This window comes from Orbicella franksi, chromosome 12, assembly GCF_964199315.1.
Source record: "Orbicella franksi chromosome 12, jaOrbFran1.1, whole genome shotgun sequence".
Taxonomy (NCBI): Eukaryota; Metazoa; Cnidaria; class Anthozoa; order Scleractinia; family Merulinidae; genus Orbicella; species Orbicella franksi.
This window is the reverse complement of record NC_138156.1, coordinates 8,014,151-8,027,766: the sequence shown is the minus strand read 5'-3', so window position 1 is coordinate 8,027,766 and position 13,616 is coordinate 8,014,151. Positions and strand designations below refer to the sequence as shown.

The window sequence follows — 13,616 nt, the reverse complement described above, 5'->3', positions numbered from 1 at the left end:
AATAAAAATAAAATTGTTCCTTCGTTTCGCGGGGGCTAGTTTGAATAGGTATGCACAAATTTGCCATAGTTCAAATTTCACCATTCGAATCGCACCTTTAATATTATGCAGAATTAATGCATTCAATTTAGTGCATGTGCGAAAATTTTCCTTCTTCAACGACCACGTTTGCTTAAATTTAGTTGAAGTTGTGTGGTTATGTTTCTACTGGTCGCTTAGTTGGAAAGTTTGAACAAATAAGGACGTGGAAAAGCAAGAAACGCTTTACGCTTGATCGTCTGACGTATGAAACAAGAAGTGAAATTCCAGGTAAGCTGTTCGCCTTCAAGCATTGTGAACCGCTCGAGAAGCCAACCGATGAATATTGAATGTACCTTGTTGAATATTCTCTTCTTCGTTAAGTAAATTCTTTTGAAATTATCTTTGTACTTTTTAGTCGTCAGTGTTTTAATTGTCTCGTAAGCCTTAGTGAAGTGTTTGAAAATAGTTGAACGTTTTGAGCATTGTACTGGATAATGCCCCGTTCTTGAATAGCCTTATCCCTGCCTGCTAATAAGTGCATAGGTCTGTGGCCGTCTGTAATGTCAACCTCTGTTTGTGGATACTTATATCTGTGTTATGACACCTTATGGGTTTTTACATGCTCTGGTAGACTGTTATATTATTATTTTATTATTTCTCGATGTTAAGATTTCTTCAAATCGGAAATAAAACGATTGGATCAAGTAATTGGATTGCATTCGAAATATTTGGATTGAATTTTGTTTTAACCAAACACCCTTTGTATGTACCTACCGTTTAACTGCTAAAACATGATCAACAACAATTTCTCTTTAAAATAAATAACATCTTTAACAAGAGGAAATTATCTTGATGTAACATCAAATTCTCAGAACCGATCTTAAAAGATATTTCTTACAGTCAGCAGGGAGAATTAACTTTTTGGAAATAAAGACTGCAAGAATGTATAGACCCGTGTTGTTCATTTCCTAACTCCCACACTTTTCTATCTTCCGTAACCAACATAAGGGATGTATTTTCTTATTGCATTTTTCTTGACAGTTTCGGGATGATATTCACTGACGATGGAACGACTTACAAGCATTGCCAGGAGCTTCATTCGTATTCTCTGTATCAGTGACAGCAATAGGTGAGTACAATGTCTATTTTCCCCAAGATATATTGAAGAATAACAACAACGACGACAATCCTTTATTTAAACACGATTTTGTGATTTTCAACAGGTTTGCTTGTGGGGTCTTGTATCTATCTACAAATATGTACATTACTAATTAACAATTACATCTGTGTAAGGTATTCATTTACATTAATAGAACTTAAAATCCGTTACGTTCTCGCTTTGCGTTTGAATCGAGTCTAGCTGTTTAATAAAAAATAGCATAGAATTGCTTGAGGATACCCCAGGAAACCAAACATTATGTATCGATTTTTTCCAGTATGAATAACCAGAAAGTACGAGCCGTGTTGCAATACTGCAGGGTTTCGACCCCATTTTTGGAAGAAAGTAAGACCCCAAGGGTGGGAAAATGTTAACCCCCCCTTTTTAGGAAAGAAACTGTCACGTCCTCACATCCCTCCCCTCAAGTTTTGGTACAAATCGATCCGAATCCATACACTCTCGTGGTTTATGTGTTATTATTGTGCTATTATTTTCGTTTTTATACAAGCAAAACACCTTACTTACAATATTTTCGTTAGGTCACTTTCACATTTCATTAGTCATGTTCAGCATATATTAATTGGTTGCTTGTCTCTATCAATGCAGATGTGAAGTGTATGGGATGGAAAAGGCTGGAAATCATCAAATGCCACACGGGAGAGAAGGACAACTTGAAAACGTTTTTTAAAGAGGTACGTTGATTAACTAAGTTGTAGGTCCGGCCTGGTTGATCAGAAGCTGACTAACGCGAATCAAGGATTATGTTATTCATCGTTTTGAAAAGGTGTTTTTCACTTCTGATTATTTTCAGTTCAGTCGAGATTAACCAAACCACAAGTAAACTGCAAAAACGGTTTTTCAGTTTGCAGTTGTGACAAATGTTGGTTTGTTAATCGGCTCAGTTGATCCTACTAGTTTGAGGGACCTGGTCTTAACATGTAGTGTAACCAAAGGTTAGGGATTCCATGGTAAAACATATCTGTACTAATCAATTTGTAACGAGAAACAAAAACGCCTAGTAAGGTATTTCCATTGTTTTACACGCTTTACAGCCTTACAGCCTTAAATTAGAAAAACGGGCCTATGAAATTGTCATCTGAGAGTGACTTTCGCTTATTTTTCCGCATAGAGCAGTTTCATTTTTTTAAGGGGGATTCCCACGAAAGACCAGTCTGTTCTTATTTGCCATCAAACATCGAACGAGAATTTACCTGAAAATCAAGTAAAAATTCCGGTAGAGAAGGATACAAATTCGTAGTTTTCTTTGCTAAATGTTATGAATCGATCACTTTAATAAGCTTTATATTCAGTCGTTTGTCTTTTGAAAAATTCCCGTTCGCAAAACTGGTGCAATCACAGTTTTTTCCAGATATATTTTTCAAGTTTTAATTCACCTGTTACTGAGAATAAACTCGGACATCTGATCAATTAATTTGAAGGTTTCGTGTTCCCCACGGATCTGAAATTTGCAAAGGACTATAATTTTTCAGAGCAAAAATAATATGGTACCTAACTGGTGTGGAATATAAGGGGGTCAACTCTATTTTTTAAATATACATTCTTATCGACACGCAGCAAATGCGCTGAGCAAAAGGAAATTCTGCGTGCGCGTTTTCGATTTTCAAAGCGATCGGCAGTAATCGACAGCAACAGTAGGAAAACATCCTTAGTTTCAGTCGCCTTAGCTATTATTTATTGAACGTGGTACTTACATGTTTGAATGACGGGTTTCAAAAAGAACTTTCATTAATCAGCTGTTAAGCTGAGGATTAAGATTTTAACAACCATGCAGACGCTAGCCTTTAGACCTCAATTTATTATTTTTTATCTTGTCGATAGAGTTCGGCGCCTAAGAAGAGAAAAGCTTACGTTCGGCTGTATTTAAAGAATTTCAGAATAATTGTAATAACTGATTTATTTATTTTTATTTCTTGCAGATTGCCAAGGTCGTTTGGAGCTTCACGTCAGAATCGAGGAGAAACGAAGAGCCGAGACTATCAACCAAGTAAAACCGAAGTTTACAGCACAGGTAGAAAACGAAATAAGCTGATTTTCACTTCAAGAGAGATTACACGTGAACACTTGCAACTAAAATTGTCTTGCTCATTTCCAAAACATTTCTCGCCAATTTTAGACCATTAACAGTCAGAACAAGTTTACAACAGTGTTAAAAGCCCAACAACAATCGCAGCTAAAATTGTCTTGTTGATTTATTTAAAACTCTGGACTGTTCACCTGTTTCTGTAAACAAGTTTACATCAAAGAAAGACTAAATGAACTAGACTTCAAGATTACTTAGAAAGTAAAGCAGATAAAAATGTTCCTTCGACTCTTTGAAAACCAGTCGTCGAGTATACACGGCTTTGCGTTAAGGGTTTTCCACTTGTTTGTAAAATCTAAATGTCAGTAAAGTTCAAGACCTTAATGCGGAATTTTGTCTCCAAGTTGTTTTACTAGTGACATCCGTTAAAAAAATTTTTAATTTTCCCGCCAAAAAACTTAGAAAAAATATGGGCGCTAAAAATACGCATGCGCCGTTTTTTTTAAAAAAAATTTCTCGCTATAATTGCTGTAAGTAACATCTGTTTAATTTTTTATTTTTCCCGCCAAAAAACTTAGAAAAAATACGAGCGCCAAAAATACGCATGCGCCGTTTTTTTTAAAAAAATTTTTTCAAAGTAGTTTATTTAGTCAGTCTTATCTACTACTCTCAATTGTATTGTCAATAAAACTGAGTTCAATTGTTTATTGTCTGCTCTCTTCGTTGTAATTAAAAGTCAATAAACACAACAAGATGTAAAGCTTTCATTCCATTTTTTATTATCTCTTAATATATATTCAATCAATAAACAACAAGTGTTTTGTCTTCCAATTAGTTTTATTCATCTTAATTAATTAATCTATGTTCGATTACGTCAATTAAAAAGGTGTCAAGAAAAAATGTTCCCTCTATATACTAAGACTTTTGGCGGGAAAATTTGAAAACATTTGCACAGCGTTTCCCCTGACAACTTTTTGGACAAAAAATTCAAAATGGCTTCCCTTGAAATTTCCCGCCAAAAGATGTAAACACCACCTCGTGTAAAAAAATTTTGAGACAAAGAAAAATTTAACCAGCCGTTTCGCAAATTTTTAACGCGATAAAACGTACTTTCGACTCTTTCTATCTCGAAAAATTTCCGCCAAATATATCCGAAACCGTTTAAGTTCTGAAACATTTTGCACGAGATGGTGTTAACATGTACTATAAAGATAAGCAACATGGCAAGCTATTTGCTTTGCCATGTTCTATCTGATAATTACAAGACCTTTTCAGCTGCCACTTCTTGTTTGTAACACAGGTTAAATTTAACTCGAAAACGTAATGAAAAACTATTTCGAACACCTGGCTTTAAAAGGTAATTTACCTATACTGGGACAATTAGGCTGTTGTGTAAACAAATATAATTCCATGTCCTGCTCTTTGTAAGCCATAGCAACGACATGAACAAATTAATAATTTTTTTGCGTGAAGGGCACAAAAACATGACAACTAAATTGTTTTACTCCATGTTTGTAAAATCTGGCGACAAACTTTTAACAGAGTTCAATCAGTTTTATTTTAATCCAACTTTGAAATCATCTTGAAGTTATTTATTTGTTTTCCAATTCAAGTTTCTCATCCTACTTTTTGTAAGCTATGGCGACGATAACATGAGCACACTCATAACTTTTTGCTTCAAAGGCTCAGAAACGAGACAATTCAACAGCTTTGCGCCATGTTTGTAAATTCCTGCGACAATATTCTTACAGAGTGAAATTAGTTGTATTTCAATCTAACTTTGAAATCAGCTCGAAATTATTCATTTGTTTTTCAAAACACTCTGTGTTACATCGAGTGGCGGCAGAAGAGGTCTTTTTCTACTAGATAAAAACCAATGCCTGATCAAAGTTCACTGTGTTAGGCTTAACCCACCCTTAAACACGACCTATTGCTTGTCAATACACACAAGAAACAATGAAGGTTATACAGACCAAAACATGTACAGACCAGGTCATACAGAGCAAAAATATTTTTTTGAGAAAATTCGTTTGATATTAAATTCTATATTTTCAACTGTGGCTTGATTTGTATAGAAAAACCTTTGCATGATACGAGTAGAAATTCCAAAAAAAAATAACATTTTTCAAAATTCAGTTGTTAGGGCTGTTTAAATCAATTCACAATTAATGCTTCGATCGCAACGTTTTCAAGATAACAAAAACCTTATATCAGTAAACGTCCAAGCCAAAAAAAATATAATTTCAAAAATTTTGTCAAATCTTTTATTTTTAAAATTGTTTATGTTAGCAGGAGAAAACGAATCATGTTTGTTTACATTGTTTCTGATGATTAGTAAATTTTGTTTCGCATCTGTAAAATTGAATGTAATGTTTTGAACGTGAAAAACGCATTCTTTGTCGAGTTTGTTCTTAAAATCAAAATATTAAAGACAGAAAAAAGCGTTGAGTTATTTTACAAAACCAGACAACCAGAAAGAATACAACAACAATTGCGTTGTCTGTTTGGTTTTACTTTGTTTTTCTCTCTCTTTCTCTCTTTTTATTTCTATTAAGCGATGCTTTTTTTCCCAAAATAAACCGTTTGATTTTATTCTCCGTTATGTTAACACGAACAGAAGACTGATTTCACAAAACCCATGAAACAAGATCCAGACAAGTGGTGATTCTTTAACATGAAATCCGTCGTTTTTTGGTGTTTTGATTACTAATCAGTAATTTTTTCCACACGAAACAGAGCAAGTTTAGTTTTTGCTCTATAATCCTAAAAGGAAAAACCGGATAGTGATTTTACAAACCCAGACGATTAAATACAATTCGACACTAAAGCATTTTTTTGATCGATTTTGGCAGCAATATTATTACTATTTTTAGGTATTTTGGTAGGAAAACTTTCTCCGGACTTAACCTTTGAAAAATTTCATTCTTAATGATACCAATGTTAGCAGAACTGAAACAACAACTTCTTGCAATAAAACCAGACAATTAGATTCTGTTCAATTGAGTTGTTTTCTTCTCATGTCATCGATTTTCTCTGATAGCAAGTCTCGTAGGTTGCATTTTTTGTTATTAAATTTTGTTTCATGGGTTTAAAGAAATCAAATGAAAAAATATTTGATTATTTGGTCTGTATAACTGAAAATCCTGAATATCTTACGGCCGCTAATCGATTGATATCCTTATAACCAGGCAACAGGGTTTTATCTACAAGCTTACCCACGGCGAGAGAACATAGCTTGATACAGGATTTCGTAATGCCTTATACCAATTGCTATATTAACTGTGATGACATATGAATGATTTTTTGAATATTTTATGGCATTGCTGGTGTTCTCTTGCCAACTGAACTTCAGCAGATGGAACAAAGTTGTTCATATTTTTAAGATGGCACATTCGAGTTTTCAGTATGCGTCAACATAATTTTGTAATTGTCTTCTAGAAAATGTCGAGTGTTGCTAGGCCAAAGTAAATTCTTTTGCTCAAGATTTTTATACGTAAAAGTAATATTACGCTCTCTTTATTAAATTTTAAAAAAAGCAAACAAAAGAACACAAGAACATAATTTTGGCTTCCAAGACAATCACATATTGGTACATTGTTTAACAGAGAAAACAAATCCAAAAAAATTGTCGTTTAAGTTATTTTCTTCCTCTTAATTAAATTTCAAATACAAGCAAACAGAAAAAGAAACAAAAGAAAATAATTTTGGCTTCCAAGGCAATCATACATTGGTGCATTGTTTGACGGAAAAAAAAAACACACGAAAGTGTTTAATTTGTTGCTTAAATTGTTTGGAATCCTCGTTTGTTCTACAGTGCCACCTTAAAAAACAACAACACAGTAACATCAACTGAAGTTGTAACCATAGGAACGTATAATGCTTGTAACTGATGGTACTGATTGTTAAGAAATTTTTCGTGTACCAACTCTGAGCGATCTTTCGCGACAAAAATTACGAAACTGATCTTTACTTTGAATAACCCACCAATTTGAATCAAGGCGATCTAACGATTTTCCTCCAAATAAAGTATATGAAATCACTGAAATTTTAAACTCACCAGCGATTGCCCTAAACTTGTGTCAGTTTTGATGACTGCAAAACAATCAGTACCATTTAAAAATTACACCTAGAAATGATGGCTGAGATTTAACTTCTTTAAAGTAACTGACGCCAATTTCAGATCGACTTTCTGGTATTCATCAATTTCATGGTTCGTTCAAGACAATCAATAAATGCGATCTGATAAAACCCTGAGAGAGAATTTTGCTTTGAAACTTTGAAACTTTGATATTTTATCAGCCACCATTTTTACTAGAATCAGTTAATTATTTCAAAGTTCTTATCTTTGTAGTTATTCCCCCTGATTCAATGAATTCAGTTTGTCCTCTTCTCCTCTTCTCTTCTTCTCACAAGTCTTCCTGAAAAGAGAAATGAGCAATTCCCTGATCAGCGAATGTTAATTTTTAAGCATGTCACCTTAATTACGTTTAGTTGTAAAAGCGCTTCGCAGCTCACAATCTCGAATAACTGACATTGGAACGTAAATTTAAAAAGCATGTTTAGAGTTTAAACTCTTGGAAAGTTCCAAAGTGAAAATTTTAAAGCTCTTGGCATCGCAACACAATTTTCCAACTGAAATTTGCAAAGCTCTTCCGAAATGGCACATTAAACTCTGTGCGCATTCCTTTTGGTTACTGGTAGTTAAAGCGGCGCTCAAAGCTAACAGATAGCGTCCGTGTTCGATTACTTCGCCTCGAACTCTTGTAGCTTTTGGAACAAAATTTAGGCAATAACTTCCAAACAAAAATGCTCACCTTTGGCTGTAAAACCAGGAAGACTTCATTCTTGCTTCATTTCCCTCTTCTTGCGAGCATCTTCTTCTTTCAAGAGTATACACTTGTCTTCACACCAAAGACACGTCTACACACATCAACGACCTGTTTGATTTGAAGCACATGCTACAATTTGCATAAATATGGATTAGAAACACGAATCAATCGCTGACGAATACGAAACAAATTTTTGTGCAGATTTTTTAACACCCTTTTTCAGTGAGCGAATCACGATTGGCGTAGAAGAATGTCATAACACATAGTTGTTACGTTTTGTTTAAGTCATTCGCAATTTCGGCATGGAAATGTAAGAAAAGTTGACATTGAAATGTAGGACGCTTTCCATGCAACCAAAAATTCCGACAATTTTGAAACGAAGACAAATGGTATGGAAATTTTACTGAGAAAACTTCCAGAAAAACTGAAAATATTTGAATTTCTGAAACTGAAAATTCTCAAAGTTCCTGGAGGAAAACCATATGGAATAGGAATTCCCGGTAAGAAATTTACGCAAATTTCAGAATACCTCGCGAGTTTTTCCTCTTTTCCAGATATTCCGGAAATTGTGTTCCATTCGTCATTGGAAATTTTCTGAAATTCAAACCAGAATTTTCAATCGAATGGATGGCGCTCGTAATTTCGTTAAAATATCCCTGCAACATTGGAAAACAGAAAGTATTGCAAGAGTTAGGAATCAAAATGTCCCTTTTATAACGTCGCGCGACACTTTTCCTTTGGAGATTTTTGAGAAAGCAACTTTGTGAGAAAGAAAAGATACACAACAGGCGGTGCAAAAGTTCCAATGAATAAAACGATGGAAAAAAGTACATTCCAGTTCAACTTATTTCTACTGATCTCCTTTTTTAACTCTCCTAGTCCCATTTACCCGAGAAGAGAGTTGTCAAAGGATCTTTCTTTTTAGAACTTCATAGCAACATGATGAGCAAAACTTCGCGCGCAACATTTGAAATCCCGCTATGATGACGAATATCGTGACTATGACGTATACTGACGTAACAAATGGATATTTCAAACTGCCGCACTGTCTTGAGCTTCTGTGAGTTCATGCCGAAAGATACCTTTTTAAAACTTATCTTTTAATGTGGTTGTACAACAAATTCAAAGCATGGAAAGGATCTTTTCCCTGCGGAATAAAGGGTATACTGAAGCAGAAGCCCAAAAAGGTAAGGCTTTTTAGCTTTTTGATTTACAATAACGAGTGCTAAAAGGCGGACCTTTGTAAAGGACAAATAGGCAAATGATGAACATGCATAATACATTGATAAGCTGAATTTTACATGAAAGAAAAACACGAAAAGACAAAACTTTATGCTTTTGTGTCTCGAGGTTTTTTCTTTATGTAAAATTCGTTTCTTGTGCTTGTTTGTTGTTCAACTAATAGTCGTACAATAAACAAAGGACATAAGACAATATCACAAAATAACCAAAAGCCTGGCGAAACCCACGTGGGACATAAGAAGAAAATCAAGGGAAAGATAACCGGAAACACCGTAAATGTGCAGGAAAGATATTGGGGATCCCACCGTGAACTCATGCTGAAACGTAGGGACTCCGTGTCGCGCCACGTACAAGGAGCGCAGGGCGCGAAACTCACTGGAAACGCAAAAGAACATACGGAAATGGGAGGGAATTCATTGGAAATCCATGGTAAAACGTAAGGGTTCCATTTAAAGAAACACACGGGGAACACATGGTGGAACACACGAGAAACGTAAGGGAACGCACGGCGAATTCATAGGAACGATTAGTGAGGAGATGATGAAGCACTTAGGTTCCATGTAGTGAAACGCAACGGGAACAAAAGACGGAACTCACGGCAAACGAAACGGAACATGTGGAGAATGTTAATGAAAGATAACCCACCGGGAACTCATGGTGAAACTCCGGGGTTACGTATAGCGCAATGCACGGGAAACAGATGTCACAACTAATTGAAACGCTAGGAGACACACAACGAATGTACAGGAAAGATAACGGGTAACCCACGGGGAACACACGGTGAAACGCGGAGGTTCCTTACAATGGGAAGATCGGACTGACACAGGACAGAACACACGGGAAACGAAAGGGAAACACGGCAAGTGTAAAGAAAAGACGAGAAGACAGGGCGATTGAATTGTTAAGGAAAAGTTACAAAAAAAAACCTACAGGGAACTCATGGTGAAACGCGCAGAATTCGCAAAGAAACACGGCGAATGAGCAGGAATAAACCCACTTGGACCTCATGGTAAAAACCACGGGTTTTGTAAAGTGGAGCGCAAGCGGAACACAGGGTAAAACGCACGGGAAATGTAATGAACACACGGTGAATGTAAGGGGAAGGCGCAGGGAAGCGCTTTGTAAAACGGCATACAAGAGAACGCACGGTATAATGGACCGCGGAGGCAAGCTTAACCCACAGCGAATGTACGGAGAACAACGGCAAACCAAACGGGAACTCATGGCAAAATGAAAGGGTTCTGCATAGCGGAAACGCAGGGGAACACACGACGAAAGCGAGGGAAAACACGGGCAAGCGTATTTGAAAGTATACAGAGGCCGGTACCCTATGTTATGCGAGCAAATCCATGGTAAACATTGGCTACTCTACGCTAATAAGAAAACATACAGCTGCAAAATATATACAAGTTTATTACAAGCCGATCATTCTAAGGGTATCAGCTTTACACACTTTTTAGACAAAGTTTTATATACACCTGTACAACTAAAGTTGGTCCTTAACTAGACATTATCTTCATCAAATTCCGAGTTGATATAAGGATTCAAAAGGGCTGAATGTGTCCATAACTTAGGTTACAATCTGATAACCATTACAAGAATGTGTTGTGACAACTAGACTATTATGGAGCGCCTTTAAAGCGTTCTTTGATATGAAAACAAGTTTGTCATGGCGGATCACTCCGTTCAAATAACCCGTGTTAAACCTTTGCAGTTGGAGAGTTTCGCTAGAGAATGATCAACAGTTATATATTTTAAAGCACGTTCATCTCTTTTCAGGTAAAATCTTTGCTTAGGCCTAAACTTCTTCGACGAAATAAATACACTTTATTATCCAAGCCTGTCAAACGACTACATTTAAAATAAATTTACGTTCTGTGAAAACACGAAATTCAACTAGCTAGTGACCGAGTCTGTCCCTTCTGCAACAAAACCCAAGACTTGCGCCGCAAAGTTGTCAGCGGTAATGTTCTCTGGAAGATGCTCTTTAAGTAACTCAGTAGCATTGGAGGCGTCATAAGTCCCAGTCTCTGCGCTGCCACCTAATTCTCCAAGACCCAGTAACGTGGACATGTACTCGGCCAGCTCGCCCTCTGTCATATGTTCACCTGTTGAAAAGATACTCGAGTTAAACAGAAAGATCTACCAGGGTACGGTGGCGTGCGGGAAAAGGGGTGGTAGTAATGCAGTTGTCTCACTTTTCTTTCACTGACACTGGTTGAGATACGAGATAAGAAGGGAGGGTGGGATGGAGGTTGCAGGGATGTTGGGGGAGACTGCCCCCCCCCCCCTTTCCAGAATTCCCAAATTTCTTCCATACAAGTTTGGAACGAGAACACAGCAAAATAAGGTAAAACTCATTGTACGAGAGAGATCATATTGTTTGATCACTGCTTGTAATTCAATATACTCAGGTCGTTTCCTGTTTTTAGCTTCTGTCTAAAGTCACGCGAATGTTTACACCGCGTAACGTCAAAACGAAGACACACATTCATATTTCTGTGGACAATCCGTTATTAGTGACTTATTCTTACCTTTGTTCTGTAGTAACGCCAATAGTCTGTCACGATCAATGGCAAATCCCTCGTCACCAGGCGTACCGAGTTTGGTGAATCCTTCATGTAAGTCAAACGGAGACAGCCCAAAGGCAGGACGATGATTAACATACACTGTCAAACAACCACAGGGTAACATTAGTCTGTAGCAGTGATCAGTCCCTTATTTCTCTTTACCACTGGTTGGTTGGTTTTAACGAAACCCTTTTCTAACTTTCCATACTACTTTTCACGTCAGCTGTCCTCTAAAATCCCGATATACATTTTCAGGCCTAAGTTGGTAGGCAAAATGCGCTTTATCCAATAGAATGATATTTTTTGCCGCTTCTCTTTGAAGACGAATCGGACCAACTCACATCCAGACCCATTTTCAGACCAGAACAACTCAAATATTACATATTCCCTCTGGAGCGGCAAAACCCGGTAAAGCTTAGAGCTACTGTAAGGGGGTGCCACCGGCCTTACAATTCTAAACGAATTATTCGTCGTCCTATCACCATCTACCTTTGTGAACAAGAGCAGTTTTTCAAGTGTTTTCTACTGATTATCGTAAGACCAAACCCGAAGTAAACAAATGTGAGTGATCTGACCAATCACAACGAACAATAACAATGAAATGAACCAATCAGAACTTGAAGAATGGATACAGCGGGTGCCAAGCGCGGGAAAATATGCGATAGCCTTAGGGGCAGTTTAGTAGTGCATCTGATTAGCTGAGATGAACTTCCCTCTCTGACTAGCCTGTTATAGCGCGTGGCGCAAACGAGACCAAGTTAAAACAAAACCTTTCATATTTCTTAACGAAGGATAAGCCGGAAAGGATTTTGTAAAATCACAAAAAGCTGTCTGAAAACCCCTTGTTCTGGGCAAGAGGAGTTCTTTGTATCAAAAAACGACGGAATGACCAATAAAACAGAAATAAAAGTTAACAGAGTTCAGGATACTTACACTTTATAAATTCGCCCAGATCGATCTCAGTAACGTATTTTCCAGTTGCGACATAATTACTAAATTTTAACTCATTGATCATGTCATCAATCTACGACAAACAAAAAGCAAAACAACCTTAGTAACCAAAGCCAGCAACAAGAAAACTATAAAGAGCCCCCTCTCACTAGCCTTACCTCCTGTTCCGTGGGGTAAAATCCCAGGGCTCGCATGATGTACGGAACTTGCCCCAAGGGAACTTTTGTTGATACTTGTCTTGTATCTGTGGTGTCAACCCCTTGGCTGAAATAAAGGAGAGATTTCCCACAGTGTTACATCTTTAATGTGGATATGTTTCCAATTTCTCTGACATTTGCAAGATCCGCATCGATTCTCACGTTGGGGTTTCGGTAGAGGCGTTATTTAGCAACATGACGTTATCTGGTGACAAGATGACCTTGACAACAGCGGAAGAGCTCGTTCCAGCTCGTCAAGAATCGGAAAATCTTCGGGTTTTCACCGAACCGGCTTTCTTTCACCCGCTTGAGCAGGTCGTTACATTGATTGAAAAGCCTTACTATTTAGGAAACAGATTTCTACATGACTGACTGAAGAAAAAGAAAAACCACTGACCTTCTAATCTGTGCGTAATAGAAATAATCCTCGAGTTCAGCGAACAGCTCACCATCCCGACCGCCCTCTAACAAACCGTAGAATGGAACCAGGCCCTCTCCACCAAGAGCGGCCGCTGCTTCCAAAGCGCTGAAAACGAATAAAACGGAAGATGAGGTATAAATCGAAATACGGCTTCTGTCTAGGGAAAATCAGGAAACTATTTGACA

At 37.1% G+C, this 13,616-nt stretch overlaps 1 protein-coding gene and 1 long non-coding RNA gene across 2 annotated transcripts in view; one reads left to right on the top strand and one right to left on the bottom strand.

Annotated features, from left to right (window-relative positions):
- Positions 1-33: 33 nt before the first annotated feature.
- On the top strand, positions 34-4,052 carry LOC145463205 (uncharacterized). The gene is made up of 3 exons (XR_014041301.1): positions 34-1,150; positions 1,787-1,872; positions 3,118-4,052. It is a non-coding gene; the product is annotated as an uncharacterized LOC145463205 (long non-coding RNA).
- A 6,633-nt stretch (positions 4,053-10,685) lies between these two features.
- The window catches only part of LOC145463763 (cilia- and flagella-associated protein 251-like), a 35,886-nt gene continuing 32,955 nt past the window's right edge, over positions 10,686-13,616 (bottom strand). The window contains exons 24-28 of the mRNA XM_081447552.1: positions 13,408-13,536; positions 12,972-13,077; positions 12,796-12,886; positions 11,827-11,961; positions 10,686-11,400 (exon numbers count right to left, since the gene is read on the bottom strand). Coding sequence (XP_081303678.1) covers positions 11,189-11,400; positions 11,827-11,961; positions 12,796-12,886; positions 12,972-13,077; positions 13,408-13,536 — 673 coding nt within the window. The 3' untranslated portion in view covers positions 10,686-11,188. The remainder of the gene's footprint in view (positions 11,401-11,826; positions 11,962-12,795; positions 12,887-12,971; positions 13,078-13,407; positions 13,537-13,616) is intronic.